Source organism: Cynocephalus volans, chromosome 4 (genome assembly GCF_027409185.1).
Source record: "Cynocephalus volans isolate mCynVol1 chromosome 4, mCynVol1.pri, whole genome shotgun sequence".
NCBI classification, from domain to species: Eukaryota; Metazoa; Chordata; class Mammalia; order Dermoptera; family Cynocephalidae; genus Cynocephalus; species Cynocephalus volans.
The window spans coordinates 145,786,502-145,807,518 of record NC_084463.1 but is presented as its reverse complement, the minus strand read 5'-3'; the positions used below and the strand labels follow the sequence as shown (position 1 = coordinate 145,807,518).

The 21,017-nt window shown below is 41.4% G+C and overlaps 1 protein-coding gene across 17 annotated transcripts in view; it reads left to right on the top strand.

The window, feature by feature from the left end:
• The window catches only part of CELF1 (CUGBP Elav-like family member 1), a 65,008-nt gene that overhangs the window by 42,169 nt on the left and 1,822 nt on the right, over positions 1 to 21,017 (top strand). For 9 of the 17 annotated variants that reach the window (XM_063092959.1, XM_063092948.1, XM_063092947.1 and 6 more), the window contains 12 exons: positions 5,825 to 6,012; positions 7,772 to 7,854; positions 8,196 to 8,244; positions 9,103 to 9,237; positions 9,800 to 9,879; positions 10,218 to 10,379; positions 12,805 to 12,880; positions 14,510 to 14,638; positions 15,002 to 15,115; positions 15,980 to 16,165; positions 18,252 to 18,395; positions 18,853 to 19,019. In XM_063092959.1, the coding sequence (XP_062949029.1) occupies positions 5,835 to 6,012; positions 7,772 to 7,854; positions 8,196 to 8,244; positions 9,103 to 9,237; positions 9,800 to 9,879; positions 10,218 to 10,379; positions 12,805 to 12,880; positions 14,510 to 14,638; positions 15,002 to 15,115; positions 15,980 to 16,165; positions 18,252 to 18,395; positions 18,853 to 18,980 (1,464 nt within the window). In that variant the 5' untranslated portion in view covers positions 5,825 to 5,834 and the 3' untranslated portion in view covers positions 18,981 to 19,019. Of the gene's footprint in view, positions 1 to 5,824; positions 6,013 to 7,771; positions 7,855 to 8,195; positions 8,245 to 9,102; positions 9,238 to 9,799; positions 9,880 to 10,217; positions 10,380 to 12,804; positions 12,881 to 14,509; positions 14,639 to 15,001; positions 15,116 to 15,979; positions 16,166 to 18,251; positions 18,396 to 18,852; positions 19,020 to 19,107; positions 19,232 to 21,017 lie in introns of those variants that run through there. The other 8 variants (XM_063092949.1, XM_063092958.1, XM_063092957.1 and 5 more) reach the window with 8 other exon arrangements.

Below are 21,017 nucleotides of genomic sequence, written 5' to 3'. Positions count from 1 at the left end.
CAAGTTTTAAAGTCTAAGCCTATCAGTATAACATGGAAAGCCCTTCACTGGGTCTCTTCAATCTACCTTGTTATTCTCAATTTTCTAATATTTTCTCTTTTTATCTGTTTTTATGTCCTACTTCCAACTTTATAAAGTCCTGTTTCTCCCTATCTCTCTCACTCTTCTCTTCTCAGTCCTTGCCATCTCTTCGGCTTTTGTTCTTCCGTGCCATATAGCACTTTTTCCAGTTGCCAAGTCCATTCAACTTAAATCCCTGCACACATCTCCCCCTCCTTCAAATAAAGTAAAACCATATTAGCCACTTCTTTCACAGAACTTTTATACATTTGTTAAAGGATTTATGCAGTATTGTATGTGTCCTGCTTATTCAGTGTCACTGGCTCCAGGGCAAGTATTGCTCAGTCTTTTATTGAACCCTCTAGTGTGTAGTATCTGACTCCACAGTAAGAGCTTGGGAAATACAGTTGAAATGAGTGATACACTCTTTTGAGAGTTTTTTGTAATTAAAGATTATTGCAGAGATACGGTCTCCAGACATTATCTCCATATCTTAGGTGAAAAGGCTAAAAACCTTCAAAAGCAGATTGTTAGCTGTTCTGTTGTTGGATGGTGACTTTATAACCTTTATTGATAGCTTTTTCTAGTACCTGACACCCCACATGACAGAAAGATCTCCCTTTATCTAAATGAAAATTACTTCCTTACAGCATAAACATATTCTGTCTGGTTCTCACTAGAGAACAGCTGGTAAGTAACTCAGGCAAGTGTTTCTGGGCCCTTTTTATTCTGATGCACTTCTGTTCTAGTTTTTCCACAGCCCAGTATGTGAGCCAGAGGGACCTGGTAAGGGTGGGTGGTGGCTGGAGTTTGGAATGCAACAAGTATTTATTCCTGCTGGGGAGGTGGAGGGATTGGTAAGTATCTGAAATTTTTCATTTATATAGTGAACAAAAGGAAGTCAACAGGTAATGAGAAGGGGAGAGAGTGAAAATTGAATAACAAAAAGTTTCATAAGTAATTTATGAGCAGGTGTGAAGCCAGCCTGTTTGGCTGCAAGGAAAAGATACCCACTCGAGCTAGCATATATGAAAGGGTTTTCTTATAAGGTTACATGTAGACTGGACTATAATGTAATCGGAAGCTCCACAGCTGGAAGGCCTGGAAACTCCCATTTTTCTGGCCCCAGATACATATTCTGCTCACTTTGCATATGCCTCCTCTTCTCTACTTGCCTTATAACTTTGGTTGCAGCATGGCTTGGCCACTGTACTTCTAGCCTGTCTGCTGATCCACACCCCCCCTCCCCCATTGAGATATAATTCACATACCATGAAATTTACCCTTTTAAAATATACAATTAATTGATTTTTAGTATATTCACAAAGTTGTGTAAACACCACCACTGTCTAATTCCAGAATATAGTCATCACCAAAAAAAGAAACCCTGTATCCATTAGTAACCATTCTCTCCCCTTCCTCTCCCTCCTCCCCCTTTCTCCCAATCTCCATTCTTAGACAACCACTAATCTACTTTCTGTGTCTGTAGATTTGCCTGTTCTGGACATTTCATGGAATCATACAATATGTGGCCTTATGTGGCTGGCTTTTTTCACTTAGCATAATGTTTTCAAGGTTCATCTATGTTGTAGCATGACAGTTATCTCTTGCCACAGCCCTTTCATTTTATCCACTTAATTCATGCTATCTTGAGTTGCAGCTTTTCCATTTCTGACTTCACTACTAACTGCCTGTTTCTGTTAACCATTTTCAGCTTTTGTGGAGCAGTATTGTCCAATAGAACTTTCTTTGATGACAAACATGTTTTATATCTTCATTGTTTGATGCACTGGCCATTAGCCACCCATGACTTGTGGAACTGAAGAACTTAGTTCTTAAAATTAAATTTAAATAGCCACATGTGACTAGTGGCTATTATATTGCTCAGTGCAGATGTAGAGGAACTTGACTGGCCAGGCCTATCTTTCTGTTTTAAGCATAGGCCAGGGGTCTTAAATTTCTGGCCAGCCAGTGAATCAGCATGCCATTGGGTTAAGACCCACTTCTTGGTCTAGTCAGCTGAGGCCAGGGGATGGGAAAAAAGTGGACTAGAACATCTGTGCTACATCTGATATGGGCCTGGGTTTGGGGAGTTTTGAGAGGGCGAAAGATGGAAAGAGAAGAGAAAGTTTAAGAATTTTGAACAAATGTATGTTTTGAAAATAAAGCTCTTTTTTGTCCTCTCCCATGTCTGTCTTCCCAGTTGGGTCTCTAAAAGAAAAGAGGAAAAGAGAAAAAAACAAAAACATTTGGGTCTCTGTTCTATTTTCCCAAAGCAGGAATCAGGGTAGACAAGTTAGCCTCTAGTCCTGATTTTTCATAGTTGTTTATTCTTAATGATTTGCCTCTTTGGGTAGTTACTCTCATTGTTGCTTCTGCTGACAGAAGCAGACACATAAAAAGAGGTGAGTTGGAGCCATGCCTTTCCCCTAAAACACTTGCCAACAACTCATCTCCTTTCTTCCCTCACTGTTGCATCCCAAGTCAGGGCTGGCACTACTGCCACAGAAGATTATAATTTCTGTAGCCTTGCCTCTTAGGAATGATGGGAACATTATAGATGCTTTTCTAGGCGGGGTTGCTGAATTCATTGGTTCTTCAATAAATATATATAGTAAATATGTATTTATATAGAAAAATGACAAGTATATATAATTTATGTAGGTTTATGTAATAAGTGTAATTTATTATAAATATAAAAATACACATAATTTGTGATCACTGATCCTGAGAGCTCTCCCATCAGTTTGGGAAGTAAGGCATATATTTGAGAATGTATTTAGTGATATATAGAGTAAATGGATGATGTAGGATCCTTGGCCTATCACACTGGGAGTCCTGTCCTCAGGTGGCTTTTTTATGCAGTGATTACTTTGAACCTTAAGGACAACATGCACACTGGAAGTACGTGTGGAAGAGGGAGGATGGAAGAGCATTCATTGTTGCTCATCTCTTTGGACATAGGAGCAGTTGAGAAAGTTTGTGATTGCTTATTATGTGTACATAGGTATACATGTAGCTGCTTCTCTCTCTTTTGTATCTCTAGCTGATATTGCTACCTTCATTTGTTTCTTTCTTTTCTTTTTCTTTCTTTTTTTTTTTAAGATGACTGATAAGGGGATCTTAACCCTTGACTTGGTGTTGTCAGCACCACACTCTCCCAAGTGAACGAACTGGCCATCCCTATATAGGGATCAGAACCCAAGGCCTTGGTGTTATCAGCACCACACTCTCCCAAGTGAGCCATGGGCCGGCCCTTGAGCTTATGTTTTCTATTTATTATTATTAGGTTGAACAGATATAAAATTGCTCAGTTCACTTTCTGTTTGAAAATTTCTAAAAGGTTAGGTTTGAAGATTTCGGTCCTTAGGCCACATTTTGAATAGCTCTGCTCCAGGGGATTATTCTGGCTATTGATTTGGTATACAAAGTGGGGGAGGTTAAGGGTGGCTCATGGAATAGGTAGACTTGAAGAACTAGAGAAGGATTTGGAGGATAAAAGAAGAGAAAAGGACAACATTTGTCTAGAATTGTGAGTCTTCACTGAACTTGGGGATAAACCATAATCTGCGTATTGACTGTTTATGCTTTTGCATTGAACAATGATGTGAAAAGTTTAGAAATGGCACACAAACACAGAAGGAAGGGACAAGCTGGGAGCAGTTGCCTCCAACATAATACAAATTAATAAACCCCTGCCTTTTTCCAGAAATAGCTTTGTCAGCCTCCTTATCGTTAAAACATATTCTCAGCACCACTGGAGTTCTGTGTTAATAACCCTCCCTAGAATAGAAATATGATAGAAGACTAGCAGCATTTTAATAAAATGCTAATAAAACTGGTAATTAAGGTTGTTGGAGGCAGGTTGCAGAGAGTGACATCTATTGTTTCACTAGTCATAGGTATTTTCATCGGGATAGCCTGGTTTCTGTTGGAATGTTAGGATTAAGCTTCTAAAAGCAGTTAACATTTTATTTTTGCAGTGACCTGACACACATGGTTGTAGATTAACAGATTAAAGGAAAACTGATAAAACAGTGCATTCCAAAACACTTTGAAAAAAGGGGTTGGGGGGGTAGATTGATCCTGTGGCAATCAAATAGTCAGAGGAGATAATAGCTGCTCTTAAATTTGAGAGCCCTCTTTGTACACAGCACTCATTTCATCAGGGTTAATTGCTTAAATGAGGGGAATTGTTGAGACTACTAACAAGAAAGTCCTCCCATCCCACATTTGATTGCTTACTTTGAACGAGGCACTATACCAGATGTGACTACAAGAATGAATAGGAAATGAAACAGTGGCTGCCTTCAGGAAGCTGTCAGTCTAGCTAGGAGAGGTGGATACAGCCAGATTATGCTAAAAAAAAAAAAAATAATAATACTATAACGGGCGGAAATGTAGTACTGGTTGAGTCCTAAGATGTAGCTGGAAGAACGGGGGAGTCTTCACAGATATAGGGACAAAAGTATGCTGTTTGACCTAGTGCTAAATTCAGCAAAGGTGACGTGAGAAGACCCCCTGTGCGTGTTTAGTTATAAGGGATTTATGAATTGAAAGATAATGAGGTTAAGGCTGTGCGGTTAGTTCAAGTTGGTTAGGGCACAGCCTTATAACACCAAGGTAATGGGTTCAGATCCTGTACTGGCCAGCCGCCAAAAAAGAGGTAAGAGGTTGAACTATATTCACAGGTTTCGCATTCTTAGGGATCTTCAAACATTATTCAGAAGATAGCAGATGGAAAAACAATTGTTTTTCCTTTAAAGAAAGCTAGCATTTTATTTAGGATTGGAAACTAGAACTTGGAAAATTTGAGTATGATTATATGATTTCTGGATTAAGCAGCAAATACTAACAGGAAAGGTTTCTGCACTTATTATTTGGAAACAGTGATAGAAGGACTGAAATAGATGGTATGTTCTGAATGGGAACACTTATATAGTGTAAGAATCCCCCGAGGCTCTTGGCAATGGCAGGGGTAGGAATGAAGGTATTAAAATGGGAGCATTACAAGTATTCTGTGATAGAACTGGGGGAATTTGTGGGTGGTTGCAGTGGGTAAGGGAATCTAACTGGTAAAGTCTTGGAGAAATAGAAGTAAATTGGATAACGTAGGAACAACAACAACAAAAAGAATGATGGCAACATTGTTGATTTGTGTATCACAATTACTTGTGGAAATTTAAGAGGTAAAGCTTTGTTTTGATCTGTGGACCTAACTCAAAATCACTAGGACTATGCATGAGGCAGCCACATTCAAAAACCAACATTCTAGTCAGTTCTTAGTTTAGATCTAGTCAAGTACTTCTGTTCTCTCTTGAAAGGAAACTTCACTGTTTTTGTATACATTGAAGAGTCCTGAATCTACCTGTAATCAGTAGTCCTTTGTTATTTTATGGACTTTTAAAAAAGTGTTTCTGTTTTGTTAACCATGCTTAAAAATTATTAAAACTTGATCTTGCTTTGGGAGCTTTACCCTTTAAATTCCTTTGAGAATTCTCGTGCTAGACAAGGAATGAGTGACATTGTCAGTTCCTTAGTTAAAAACCTGGGATGTCCTAATCAGAACATTTAGTTTGGCATCTAATGGTATGGGTGGCCATGGTGAAGGAGGACCAGGAAACTCTAGTAAATTGAATGGAAGTAATGAAAGAAGTAGAATTTTTTTTCCTACTTTTCCAGAAAGTAGTTACGATCTTTAAAGAAAACTCCCTCTGGGAAGCAACATGAATATATAATAGAAGTTTTGCTCTATCTCGTACAGCTCAAAGAAAATGAACGGCACCCTGGACCACCCAGACCAACCGGATCTTGATGCTATCAAGATGTTTGTGGGCCAGGTTCCAAGGACCTGGTCTGAGAAGGACTTGAGGGAACTCTTTGAACAGTATGGTGCTGTCTATGAAATCAACGTCCTAAGGGATAGGAGCCAAAACCCTCCTCAGAGCAAAGGTGAGGGCTTTGGTTTTTTGACAGGGTACAAAGAATTGGGTTTTTATATGCAATTTCTGTCATATCCAGTCTGTCTCTCATTGCCAGAATGCCCTTGCATATAGGGGGAAAATGTCTGTCCTTTTATAGTAGCTATATCTTCCATTCTAAACACATTTAATGGCTTAAAAATAAAGTTAAGGTGACATCAGAAGGATACTTTGTAAATTGGTGTTGGGCAGTCCTTTGTGAGAGCTCTAGACTCAGGAGACAGAACCATGTGAGTGTCTTACTTGATCTTGGGAATGGAGTGACAAAAATGAAGTTAAAGTAACCCAACTACATAAGGTTTTCTTTAGTATTTTGGCTAGGGTAAGCTGAAAGAGAAAGACTGTCCACATACACATGGATCTCTTATTAGTGTTACAGACACCTTGCAGTGTGGTTTATCAACTAGGAAGGACTTGTTTAGGCAACTCGTTTGCCATAGACTACAAAATGAACAGAAGAAAGGCTGAGCTGCTTCCAGAAATACCCAGCAGAGTGGAAGTTTCTCAGAACTAACGGTAGATAAGCATTAGCTTTGCCCTGTGTACACATAGACATGCTCTTGTTTTCCAAATGACCAATTTCAGAGTAATTTTCTGTGAAAGCTGTTCTGCAGTGAAAATGTGAACAAGCATGGTTGTCATGTTTGAAACTATTTTAATAGCAGAGGCTCTAGAAGCAGAGGAATTATTTTCTCTTTGTGGCATAGTAACCAAAAATATAAAGTATTGTTTCTGGAGATGACTGTCAGTATAACATTCAGCCATTTAAAATCCTAACTGTAGGGCCGGCCCGTGGCTCACTCGGTAGAGTGCGGTGCTGATAACACCAAGGCCACGGGTTCGGAACCTATATAGGGATGGCCGGTTTGCTCACTGGCTGAGCGTGGTGCTGACAACACCAAGCCAAGGGTTGAGATCCCCTTACCGGTCATCTTTTTAAAAAAATAATAAATAAATAAAATAAAATAAAATAAAATCCTAACTGTAGCACGATTTTGAAAGAAATCTATATTGTTTCTCACAGGAATATGGGAGCATCAGAACAAGATTTACAAAACATACTTTTCTTCTCCTATCCCCAATAAAGATACAAAGCATGAAATCTGTAGATCTCAGGCAGCACCATATGCTGTTAGAAGCTTAATTATATTTGATGAGAACCAAGAGTCCAAAAAAAGATGTTAAGAGGTTCTTGCTCTTAAGTCATTTTATAATTTAATAAATGATAATTATGTTTGAGGCATATGGTAGAAACTGGCTACGATGTAGCAAGTGGTTTATTCTGAGAGAGCATGGAAAGAAAGAGTTCCTGGTAGACCATAAGCTGCAAGAGCTCAGGCCCTGTCTGTCTTGTTTGTGGGTGAGTCTTCTTGCCCAGCCCACTAATTGCTGCTCTAAGTAGAGTTGATTGAATGGAATGGCACATGACCTTTGTCACGGAAGTCATCTATTCCAGAGAAGTTATAGGAGCAGCTAAAGAAGACTATTAATGTAACTGGGAGGAGACTAAAACAATAAGGCAAATACATAGAAAATAGTTTCTTTTTTTCCTGTTCCTCTCTCTCTCTCTCAAACTCACTCTCTCACTCACTCACTCACTCACTCACGCCAATTTTAATAAACCCATCCTTCTATTTTAAGTTCTAACATGTCAATGCAGGAGCGAGTGCTCTAGGAATTGTCTGTTTTCAAAGGACTGGTTTGATTTTGCAAAATCTTGTTTATTGCAGGGTGCTGTTTTGTTACATTTTACACCCGTAAAGCTGCATTAGAAGCGCAGAATGCTCTTCACAACATGAAGGTCCTCCCAGGGGTAAGAAAGCTCCTACTAATACACATAGCAGGCACACTCTGAAAACCATTTTGAGGATAAGGTAACTGCCGCAGAGATTGACGTAAAGGAGGACATAAAGGGAGCATTTCAAGGAAGATAGGCTGAAAGTAGTTCTTTCTCAGCCAAGAGTCTTGGGTATTTTGACTTTTTGGCTGACATTCTATCTATTCCTATATGCTGTGGGGAAAGATCATGAGGCAGACATGAGTTCAGAGAGAAGTCTTAGACTCTAGTTTTGGTATTTCTCTTAGAGTCTTCATTTGTATTTCTGAATGCCATCAGTGTGCACAATGATGATACTCAGGTGTTTTCCTTTTTAGATGCATCATCCTATACAGATGAAGCCTGCTGACAGCGAGAAGAACAATGGTACGCAAGCGCATAAAGTCCTCCCCTTCTGAGGTTTCTTCCTAGTTTGTTTGCTCTCTGATGATATCTGCATTGAATTGGGCTCTAAGTAATCTGCCATCTAAATTGTTTTTTCTTTAAAATAAGTATGATAAATAAATGAGAAGAATAAAGTTGACAGGGAAACATAACAACATTTTAGAATGAATTGGAATGTCCTTGGTCAATATAATTTCTTATGGACAGGAGTGAGGGAGAAAATCAACAAGTTAGGAAGAAGAACTTAGTCCTCATGAAAATACTTCCCTTTTCTGAAGACAGTTATGCTCAGTGAAAGGTGTGTTTTCTTCCTCTTGTCATACCAAGTAAGTTTGTGAAAACCTCTTCCTTCTTTAGTAGTATTGCTAGTAAGAGCAAACTAAGTACTAGGCTAAGCACTTTTCACTTAATACTTTGAGGTAAACATGGTTATCTCTATTAATCAGATGTGGAAACAAACACAGATTGGTTAAATAACTTTCACAAGATCACAAAGTTACCATATTTCATCTAAATGCTTTCAATTACGGGCTGGCCGGTTAGCTCACTTGGGAGAGCATGGTGCTGGTAACACCAAGGTCAGGGTTCAGATCCACTTACTGGCCAGCCACCAAAAACAAAGATTTTTTTTTTTTTTTTTAAAGCTTTTAATTATAATTGTAAGATACCGTTGGTTACAGAGGAGATGTAAAATTATGGAAAAAATGAGTGTGTTAGAATCCATGAAATGTGATTTGAAGGCACAGAGCCAGGATTCAAACACGGGGTCTGGCTCGCAGATTTGTGCTACACTGCCTCTTTAATAACAATGTTCAAGCCTTTTGTGTTTTACTCTCTTAGCAGTGGAAGACAGGAAGCTGTTTATTGGTATGATTTCCAAGAAGTGCACTGAAAATGACATCCGAGTCATGTTCTCTTCATTTGGACAGATTGAAGAGTGCCGGATATTGCGGGGACCTGATGGCCTCAGCCGAGGTGGGTACATTTTTAGCTTCTAAAAATACTTATCTTAAAATTGTAGTCTCTTTTTATTTGGACCAGTGGAAACCGGTGATCCCAGCCAGCATGACCCTATCACGATGAAGAGGTTGGACTTGATGCTACCTGCTGTACATCTTGGTCCCATCACGATGCCTCCTACCAATAGATCCCTTTTGTATTCTCCCAACCCCTCTAAGGAGTCTACATTTTGCACTTCAGTGTCATGTATTAAATTTTCTCTTCATGCTTGGAGAGGTTCTTGATGCCAAAGTGGAAGCAATTCCTTTTCCCATTTTATTTTCAAGAGGAACTAGAGGATATGATTCCTCCTTTCTCTTTCATGCGCTTTCTTTCCTGTCTCTGATTCCCTGGTTTTTCATTATAGAACTTAAACACCTGCTGTAACACATCTGTCTCCATCAGCTTGTGAACCCCTGAAGACAGGGACTATACCTGTAATGTTAGCGTGGTAGTTGGCATGTAGTAGATGCACAGTAAATGTCTGTCAGATAAATAAGCAAACAAATGAATGAATTATTGACTCTTCTCTTACCAGGTTGTGCGTTTGTGACTTTTACAACAAGAGCCATGGCACAGACTGCTATTAAGGCAATGCACCAAGCACAGACCATGGAGGTAGGGAGCACATAGGTGAAAGGGAGGGGGGAAACGCCTCAGCCTGAGAATGCTAGAACAGTTGGCCATCCAAGTCCAGCATCATGTGCAGCATCTAGTTGCCCTAAAGTTAATTAGCAATCTATCTTAAAGTTAAAAACCAATGCTTTCTTTAAAATTATCATATTAGAAATAGTTGCCCTTTTAAATTGTCTTTTACCACTCGTGTCTATAAGGAGGAGAATTATTTGGCAGTGAATGAAATTAGAATGCATCCTGCATTCATGTCACCCCAAAGGAGGACTTTTTTCTTCATCTAGAAGGAGGAATTTGACCTGTTGGTTTTGGTGTTTTCATAGGGTTGTTCATCCCCTATGGTGGTAAAATTTGCTGATACACAGAAGGACAAAGAACAGAAGAGAATGGCCCAGCAGCTCCAGCAGCAGATGCAGCAAATCAGCGCAGCATCTGTGTGGGGAAACCTTGCTGGTCTAAATACTCTTGGACCCCAGTATTTAGCAGTGAGTCTTTGTGGTTTGCTTTCTGCCGACTGTGCAAGCTCCCAGCTGTACCTTCTTCTGCTATCCCTAGCTAACAGACAACAGTGGCATTTACAACTTGTGGCATATAGAAATTTTACATAAAAATTCAGGCAGTACAATGTTCTTTAAGTCATATTAATCTGTCTCTCTCTCTTTATCTCTGGTCATGCATCTCAAGGTTATATCTTGAGGCTTTTGCTACAATTGAAGTGAAATCTTGATTTCAAGATTTAAAGTTTAGAAACATCTCGTGTGTCCCTGCCTCCAAGAAAAAAATTCCTGGTGGAATCTTATCTACCAAGCATCTTTCTCCATATCTCTTTCTACCAGATATAGAGGTCATCATTAAAATCCTTATTGAGTCTTTTCTAAAAAGTATGATAAATGTTTCTTTCAGTGCACTGAGAGATCGAGATATTAACATGGAAATTATTAAATGAGTATTACAGATATATTTTTGAGTTTACTACATTGTAAATAGATTTCCTTTAATTTGATCTCTCTGTTGCATTTGAGTCATATAGTCCAAAGGGGCTAGCTCCAATTTGTTATTTAGATTTACTAGGTCTGCGGTATTTGTTATAGGGGACCATACTGCCGTAATCCTTAAAAGAATTGCATCTAGCACAAGACACTTAAAACTGTCTCTTCTGTGAGTCAGAAAGAAAAGGTCATCTCTGAAGCTATAAATGGTGAAACCACTAGGTTTGTATGGATAGTCCAAAAATACCCACATAGGAATAACTAATGTAGTTATTCTCTCCTCATTTTTTCAAATATTATTCTGTATGGAAACAGAGGAAAGGCAATGATTTCTCTCCCCCCATACTGAGTTTTGGTTAATTTGATGCCCCTTGGTTTCCATATCTCTAAAATCTTACAGGAAATCCTAGTTTATCCTACCTAGAATTTCTCTGAAGTAAAAAAATGTAGAAGGTGGTTATATTTCAACAGATTAAATTATTTTTTAGTACTAGAACATTTTCTTATAAATTCAGAAAATTCTGAGAGATTTTAGACTTCTGCCAAAATGATAATGCTTTGAAAATGATCTCCATGAAATGCATTTACTTTTCTCAGATAGTTTTGGAGCCTCTTTTTAGGGAAGAATTCCCTTTTGTTGTCATTGCCACACCCAGCAAGTGCATGATGGTGTATGTGGAGAGCTGTGGTCTCTCTGTTTCAGTTAGACATGATCCCCGCCTTAAGAGCTGTTCTCATTTAGGGAGGAAATAAAGGTGCCAAGTACAGTATGCACAGTCCACCAGCTGGGACTGAACACATTGCCCAAGGTATTTAAGAAGACAAAAATGAAGACATGTGGGTGCTAATGGACTGTGTAAGTGATAGTACATCATCTTTAATTATGATGTTCTTTCTGGAATTTATGGACTTGAACCAGCTGAGCTCTACTGGACTAGAGCAGTAGTTTGTAATCTTTGTGGGGTCGTGGACCCCTTTGAGAAGTGGTAAAAACAGTGTACATGTGTGTTTTAAAAATTCTAATTCTGGAGGTTTGTAGACCTCCTGAAACTCATCCATGAACTCTATCCTAGAGTTCTGCCCATGGTGACAGAAAAACCAGGTCAGATGTTTATAGGAATGAGAAACAGGTTGAATAAAGGATCCAGTAGAAGAATACCAATATTCTATAAGGAACGGTAATTGGGTTTGAGTGGAGCAAAGATTTTCAGCAGGTTGGTTAGATGAAGGTTGTGGTTTGCCAAGATCACAGAATTCCTTAAGCTGCAACCATTGAAAAAGAATGTACATGGAACCTGATAGGCACTGTTGGCCATCTGCAACAGGACGGACCAATTTGGAGAGGAAGAGATAAATAGGGGTGGGTAGTTGTGTAGCTTGGGAGTGATTGATTAATCATGGGTTCATTGTGACTTTTAAACGGTGACTCCAAGAAATACCATACAGTGGTCACATTTGATGTTTCAAATAGTTGTTTGAAGTAGTTTTTGGGTATCCAGATGGAAATGATCTGCAGAATAAGATGTGTGACTCTAACTAAGGAGAACTTGGGTAAGGGGAACTAGAAATGAGGGTCATTCATACTCAGATACTAATTGCAGTCAACTGTGCAGCTGCTTGAGTTTAGCTTATTTCCCTGCTCTACTTCTGTCCTCTACTGTGCTGCATTCTGCTGCCCAGGGACTTGAGCTTGGTCGGTACTCAACGAACATACCATCTTCTGGGTCAGGGCTTTAGCTGTGTTGTGTTGTCCTATGCTGTCATAAGCCTCGTGTTTTGCTGTGTTGGCTTGGGTTCTCGTCTTTGACTTTCTTCTCTCTGGGGGCCTCTGCACTCTCGCTTTGCTGTGCTGTGGAGTTATCCCAGATGCAGAACCAGCCCTCACTCTCACTCTTGTTCTGTTTTTTGGTGTAATGTCTAGCTTTATTTGCAGCTCCTTCAGCAGACTGCCTCCTCTGGGAACCTCAACACCTTGAGCAGCCTCCACCCAATGGGAGGTAAGTGTTTCACTGCTGCACAGGAGCAGCAGCACCCAGGCCAACAGACTCAGCTTTTTTGCACTGTTTGTGCGAAAAAAGTTTTTCTCGCGCTACGTGAACGTGACCTAAGGTGAACATCCCAGGACACAGCTGCCTTGTCTCTATAAGGTGGCTTTATTGCTAGTTGATGCCACATTGCTCTGAGGTGGTCTGTTGTCCCACCCCTTTAAGTCACCATTGGGGAAGAACATGGAAAAGAGGTGTTAGCACCTGTAGGCTATCTAAGGCCATTCTGATAAAGAGAAAGTTGTAGGAACTCTTTTTTTTTTTTTTTTTTTTTTTGGTACCAGTGTTATGGACTGGAAGGAATTCTTTATTTGCACAATAAAGTGACTTTTTCATTGATTTTGTAAGGAAAAGCCAAAGTTGGCTTTCATGGAAATGGCTCAACCTGAAGCTGCTAGAATCCAAGCAGTTAGTTTAATTGTGTGTCATGTAGATGTTGTTTCGTAGGTGAATTCGTCTTTTGTTGTTGCTGTTAACATACACAGAAATCTATTTTTGTGGGGGAAGGGGGGCAGCTGACCTGTATGGGGAACTGAACCCTTGACTTTGGTGTTATCCGCACTGCACTCTTAACAAACTGAGCTAACCAGCCAGCCCATACACAGAAAATTTAAATGACCAATATCTGAGTTTATAACAAAATGGGGCTCCACAGACAGACCTGAGCCAGGGCCATCAGAAAAATTGATGGGGGGTGGGGGGCAGTTCCAAAGCTGATTGTGCCTGCATCTTCTGTAGTGGGTTAAGGCTAGGCAAGTACCTTTGAGAAAGAGGTAGTCTTCAGTGAACTTTGTTTTGCAGTTTGAAAATTTTTGATAGTGGTTCACCTTGTCTCAATAAATTACAGTTTGCTGTGTTTTTGGAAAGTTGCTGGATTGTAATCTGTATTATGTTTTTATTCTCACTTACTCTTCCCACTGCCCCCTACTCCCACGTGCCTTTTCATCACCTAGTAAGTGGTTTGCAGCATCAACACAGTTCAGATTTCTTCCTCTCCTTTTAACTGTTGCCTGGGTTCTACTTTGAGGTCTCTCCCTCAGTGTTTTTTTCTCTCTTCTTCTCATGATTAATCTGCTATTCAGTTGGCAGTATTTTCTTTATTCTTTCTCTTATTGCTGTTTTTATGTATATTCTCCCCTGTCATTCCTCCTGGGCCTTCTGGATCTCTGCTCTGTTTTCCACTTTGTTCACCTCCATTACAAAGAGAAAATCCCTTATAAAGTGTGAGTGAGGGTTTTGGATGCAATCCCATTCTGTGCCACAGTTTTTGGCATTGTGTTCTCTTGGGCTGGCCCCATGACAGGCCACAGACATGCCCGTTTCCTTGCCCACCCTTTATTAGTGCTCACTTGGAGTGGTATGTTATTGGATTAGCTATCTCTTCTCTGAGGAAATGATTTCAAGTTTCTTAATGACTGATATCTGAATCTTTTTTGAAAACTTGTAATGTTGCTTGTAAGGCTTATCTAGAAAAGTTCCTCTTTGTCTGGGACCAACCTTCTGCCAGTGTGTGCTGTCATTGCTGGAGTTGATATGAGGCACCCTTATCTGCTGGCTGATCTCTTGCTTTGGATGTTGCAGGATTAAATGCAATGCAGTTACAGAATTTGGCTGCACTAGCTGCTGCAGCTAGTGCAGCTCAGAACACACCAAGTGGTACCAATGCTCTCACTACATCCAGCAGTCCCCTCAGCGTCCTCACCAGTTCAGGTAAGCATGTAATAGGGGTCATTGTGTCATTGTGTGCCTTGGGCAGATCCTCTCTGTTTGAAGGCAGAGTCCAAAGAGAGGGGTATGTCATTTCTGGAATGTAGTTAACATCCATTTCCAGAAGGATCAGACTATGAACAATAGATTTTCAAACGTCATCTTCTGACTTAAGATAAATCTCATAATTTTTAATTTATTTAACCATCATTTGTCTCTCTGTCCTGCAAGGATAGTTACCAGAATTAGTAACTGTGAAAACCTGTTTGCAAATAGAATACTTGGATAGTATCACTCTTGTGCTTTGTTCCTCTTGAAAGGAGAAGATAAGTAATGACTTGAGTTTAACTCCTAGATTTCTAATAGCAGGGTCCTCACCTAGCTCCAGCAGCAGTAACTCTGTCAACCCCATAGCCTCACTTGGAGCCCTGCAGACATTAGCTGGAGCAACGGCTGGCCTCAACGTTGGCTCTTTGGCAGGTAAGGTGCAGCCCCTGGCTGTCATCAGGCCATTCTTTGTGCAAGTAGCACATCTTGAACAGCCCTGTTAGGGACACTAGGCATGTTTGGAGTGGCCCAGTAAAGTTAGAAATAATCATGGAATTTCAGGTCAGACCTGAGTTAAATCTCACCTCTGCCGCTTGTCTAGACCACCTTTGTAAGGTTATTTTCTCATGTATGAAGTGGGAGTAATAGAATACTTTGAAGGGTTATTAAGAAGTGAAATGAGAACATAGGTAAAGTGCTGATGAGTACATTGCTTAGTACAGTGCCTGGCACATAGAATATACTCAATAAATGTTAGCTGCTATTTTTTTTTTTTGTCTTTTTCGTGACCGGCACTCAGCCAGTGAGTGCACCAGCCATTCCTATATAGGATCCGAACCCACGGCGGGAGCGTCACCGTGCTCCCAAGTGCGCCACAGACTCAGCCTTTTAGCTGCTATTTTGATGGTAGATTTACTCACATCTTGTCATAGATCATGTTTACCCATTTTAGTCCCCCGTCCCTGTACTGTTATTCTACCACATTGCAGCTCTGTATGGGAAAATGGCAGAATAGCCAAAGAGAAAATGGAGCTAGTTATTTGTAGTGGTAGAAGAAAGTAACAAGGAGAGCCACACCTGGGTATGGCATTTTTGATGTCCCCATTAGAAGCAAAGCCTTGTGAAGGTCCTGAAATCTGACCAGTCAGATGGGTATTCCTCCTTGGGGAGAAACTAAGAGGAAGTTGAAAGGGAGTCCTTTGGAGTTTTCCCTCTTCTAGATGTCCCTAAGTATATCTGACTTTGGTGTCAGTTGAGTCTTTCCAGTGTGTTAATCCTGCTCTTCCCCCAACCAAGGAATGGCTGCTTTAAATGGTGGTCTGGGCAGTAGTGGCCTTTCCAACGGCACTGGGAGCACCATGGAGGCCCTCACTCAGGCCTACTCGGGTATCCAGCAGTATGCTGCTGCGGCGCTGCCCACTCTGTACAACCAGAACCTGTTGACACAGCAGAGTATTGGTGCTGCCGGAAGCCAGAAGGAAGGTGAGTGCGAAGGGATTGGGGTCGGGGATGGGAGTGTTACTCCGTCTGCACCAGAACTGAAAGGCCAAGAGAACCATTTAGGTGGTCAGACCAGTGCTTTTTTTTTTTTTTTTTTTTTTTTTTTTTTTTTTCTTTTTGTGACCGGTAAGGGGATCGCAACCCTTGGCGCTCAAGCGGTGAGCGCACCGGCCATCCCTGTATAGGATCCGAACCCGCGGCGGGAGCGCCACTGCGCTCCCAAGCGCTGCACTCTCCCGAGTGCGCCACGGGGCCGGCCCCAGACCAGTGCTTTTCTTTGACACTGGCAAGAGCAGACCGAGAAACTCTCTGAAGAGTGGTCTGCTTTTGGAATGTTTTCTGGTTGTGGTTTAGATCAGAATCTCTGAATGCCCTCCTGGTATGGTGCTGCAGTTTTTTTATTTTTATCTACTTGTAAATATCTTCTATAACAGGGGCTGCAGTTTTTAGATGAAGAAATAGATACTGACCTTATTGTGTCTGACATCATTTGATAAGAATCTATTTTTGTTAGGAAGTTTCCTTTACGTATTATAAGTCCGTCAGAGAATCTTCTGTCTAGGTGTCCATTTTCACTATATCATTTGGCATTTTCCTCACTTTCTGGTGAATGCTTGTTCTAATTGAGGACATCCTTAGGGGTGATGGGACAGAAAGAGTTATGGCCCGTGGGTTGATGGAGTGGGAAGTTATGTACTTTGATATAAGTGGTATTAAATTCAGGAGAGGCTTTCTAGACAGAAAGAGGCCTAAAGGTGGTTTATATGAATAGAAAGTCTTGCTGACACTTTGTTCTCAGATTTGACTGAGCAGAGTTTTAATAACCAGGACCTGGCAAGGTTTAAGTATTAATGTAGGAGAGAGACAAGTATCCTTCCTTGTCACAGCAGCAAGGAGTTCTGGTCCAGTCCCTCCTCACCCGCTCTGAATCATGGTTTTATGCCCTGGGAATGTGGTAGTGGGGGCTGTCTCTTGTGAACTGATATTTTAGTGAAGACAGACAGTAAACAAGTATGAAAGCATGGGGTGTTTTTAAAAATTGTTTTTTAGTGATATTGTTTTGTTTTTGGTGGTTGGCCAGTAGGGTGAGGTGTTTCATATGATGCTCTGAAGAGTTCATCAGGGAATGCTAGAGATACTGCATTTTATGCAGAGTGCTCAGAGAAGCTCTTTGTAAGGCAGCATGTAAGCAGAAACCTGAAGGAAGTGAGGGAACCAGCCTTGCATGGATCTAGAGGAAGAAGAGTCATAGGAGCAGAGGAAAGGCAAAGGCAGAAGCCCATGGGCAGCAATGTTCTGTTCCATGACATATTTGACTAGATCAGAGATGCCAGGGTGGCTGGAGAATGGCTGGGCTGCAACTGTAATAAAACCCTTTGGTTAAGAAATTGTTGTGTGTAAATGGTTGGATAAAGAAAGTATATTCTATTTTTGAGTTCAGTGCTAATCATAGGCACGTTTTTAAAAATGTAATTTTTTTTTTTGAGGTACAATTTATATATGGTTGAATTCACCCGTTTTGGTATATAGCTCTATGAGCTTTGATGAACACACGCAGTCCTGTAACCACCACCACAGATGTAGAACATTTCCATCACCCCCGGAAATTCTCTCATGCCCCTTTGTAGTCATTCCCTGCCCCTAATCCCTGCCTCTGGCAACTACCAATCTTTGCAGTCCCTATAGTTTCTAGGCACAATCTGGAAGCCTGTTTTGTTTATAAACCTCTTTCTGCCTCCTTTTCTGTGTTTCTATGAACCTCCGATCTCTGTTTTACTTCTCCACACACAAGTCTGCCTACTTCATTATGCCAGCCCACCCTCCTCCTTCAAGGTGGAATTCTGATATCCCTCAAAGAAGCAGAGCATGGCTAAAGATGAGGGAAGGAATCTATTTCAGCAATTGCCCTTCAGTTCCCTGCCTTGTGTTTAGAGAATGTGTTTAGTTCTCCAAATGAATCTCTGTTGGGATTGTGACAGTTTTAATACAGGTGAAAATGAAAAACCATGGGCACAGAGCAGTGAGTGTGCTTGATACTGATTCTTTTCCATCAATGGGTATTTTGAAGGTCCAGAGGGAGCCAACCTGTTCATCTACCATCTGCCCCAGGAGTTTGGCGATCAGGACCTGCTGCAGATGTTTATGCCCTTTGGGAATGTCGTGTCTGCCAAGGTTTTTATAGACAAACAGACAAACCTGAGCAAATGTTTTGGTATGTTGTCTTCTCTTCTGGTGTCAGGGTGAGATTTTTACCACAGAGAGAAAGAAAGAGAAGGGGCTCATAGCAGAAAGAGCTGGATTTGAGTTTGGGCTGTTGCTTAACTTGGCCTTGGGTAGATAACATGACCTCTTTTGGAGCCTCAGTTTTCTCGTTTCTGTAGTGGAGGCAATGATTTCTACCCATACTGTTGCTCCAGAGGGAAAAATAATGTATGGAAAATGGCTTGCCAAAAAAAAAGAAAAAACCCTTAAGTTACCATGTAGATGTCAAGTGGTACTGTTAGGAACATATCATATATTTCATGTGATATAATTTCCAGAGTTCTTGTTCCTGCTGAGAAAAATTGGGATTTAAGACTTAAGCACATAGGGTATCTCTTGTGTAAGGAGGACTGAGAATCTCCTTGCCTCATTATGTTCCTCACCTAGGTTTCTGCTTGGACACACAGGTTTCGTAAGTTACGACAATCCTGTTTCGGCTCAAGCTGCCATCCAGTCCATGAACGGCTTTCAGATTGGCATGAAGCGGCTCAAAGTGCAGCTCAAACGTTCGAAGAATGACAGCAAGCCCTACTGAGCGTGCTCCCCTCTGAGACTGGAGTGAGAGGGTCTTCTGGTAAGTGGGGGAGGAGCACCCTTAATGATTCGAAGCCCTAAGGCTGTGTGTTGACAGCCCTGGACCCTGATCCCTGCCACTCTCGCAGGCACAGCTTGCCGTGAAGACTCGGCTACTGCCTTCTGTGGGAATTTCGCTTCGTACAGAGGACAAGTTTGTGCTTTGGTTTCCGGTGTTTTACTTTGGAGTTTAGGTGCCATATTCTGAGGTTTTTTTTTTTTTTTTTTTTTTTTCCTCCTTCTTTATTTAAAGTTTGCTGTGTTTGTAACCAGTGTGTGTTGAGAAGGACCAACACCAAACCACCCTGGGGGAGGGGGAATGGGGAAACGTTTAAAAAAGATGATCAGAATTTGCCCAAACCACCCCAAGAGAGAGGACTAAGTGGAACAAGAAACTGACCCCCAGAATCTCCCTGAGTGTGGAGAGGAGTGGGGGTGGTAAAGTAAGAACTGACATCCAAGAGCTGTTGGGGGTGGAGGAGGTTGGGTTGGCCTTGGAGGAGGGTGGGAGTGACTTGACACCTAATGCCCTGGCAGCTGGAGGCCAAAACTCCTCTGTAGCTGCTTTCTGGGGAAATATTGAAGTTTTACCACCTATTTTTCAGATTCTTGTCCTGGATTTCTGCCCCTGTTTTCTAAAAGGGGGTTAACAATTCTCTGGAAATAAAGCACCTGTTAAATTAGCCTGACATCACCCATTATCAATTTTCCCAGCCAGTCATTGGTATTGTACTGGCCCTGCCTGGCTGGCGGCTGTTTGGGAAAAGCAGCCAAAGAGGTCATTTTTAGTTTATTTCAACACCAAATTAGACCATGGCCCATTTCCAACAGGTCCTTTTAAAGAAGGCCTCTATGGAAGACATTGCCTGGTTTCTTTCCTTGCGGTTCACCACAGCTAGGAATGTCACCTCCATCCCAAGCCACATTTTTCTCTTGAGGCAGACCCAAGAAGGGCTTGCAGTATCTAGCTGAAGGGGGGCTTCTCTCCTAAGCAGAGCGATCAAAAGCCATCTAGTTGGGGGAGGAGGAGCCTGCTTCTCGGTGTACCTGAGTGAGATGGTCCCTGTAAGCCTGGGTGCTGCATGGCCAGTGGCCAGCACTTAGTACTTATGAGGATCAGAAATCCACGCTTGCCTCCTTGATTGTGGTGTCCCAGTTGTAGTATTCCCACAGAGGTCTGGCAGGCCCCTCTTCTAACCACTCCAGCCCCATCTTTTGCTCTTGGGGACAGAGGAGACAACAGGACGTTTACAGCCTCCCTCTGGATTTAGTGTTCATTTACCTCAGTATTACTGTGTTCATTTGTGTCCTCATGCTTACAGTTAGTGCCCTGCTGCCTCCACAGGTCTCACTCCAGCTCTTGCCTGTGACCCACACAGCCTCTGGGCTCTGCCTCTGCTTCTAGGAATGCAGTGGGAGTGGAAAGCCAGGAAGGATGTTGTGCTGTTAGGAAAGTACACCTGGGCAGAGGTAGTAGCCCTGTTAGGATACGACTCTTAGCCACGGCCAGGGACTGGGTCCCCGGGTCCCTGGAATCTTAAACCTCACGAATATATCAGTCCAGACCCCTAGCAGCAAAAATAAGAATAAAAGGGTTGGTTCACTATTAAGTCAGTTGGGGGCTTTCTCCTTTGTCATGCTGTCCCTAAGGGTAACAGGCAGGGATTGACCGTTGCCATTGCACAGGTAGTTGGTGGTGTTGGATTATCCCATTGAAGCTGGGACAGCTGTTCCCTTCTCATAGTGATAACTTGGGTCTGTTGTCCTCTAAGAAACATGAAACATACACTTCTTAAGCTGAACCATGTAAACTTGAATTCTGCACACTGGGAGAAATGTGTCCTGTGTTTCAAAGGATAAAACTGTTCTAAAGGCTTCCAGGGTCATGATGGGATTTTTTTAAATAAATGCAAAAAAAATAAAAAGAAAAAAGAAAAAAGAAAACAAAAAAAGAAAAAAATGCTAGGTTGGGGAGGCGCTGTTCTGAATCCCAACCGGC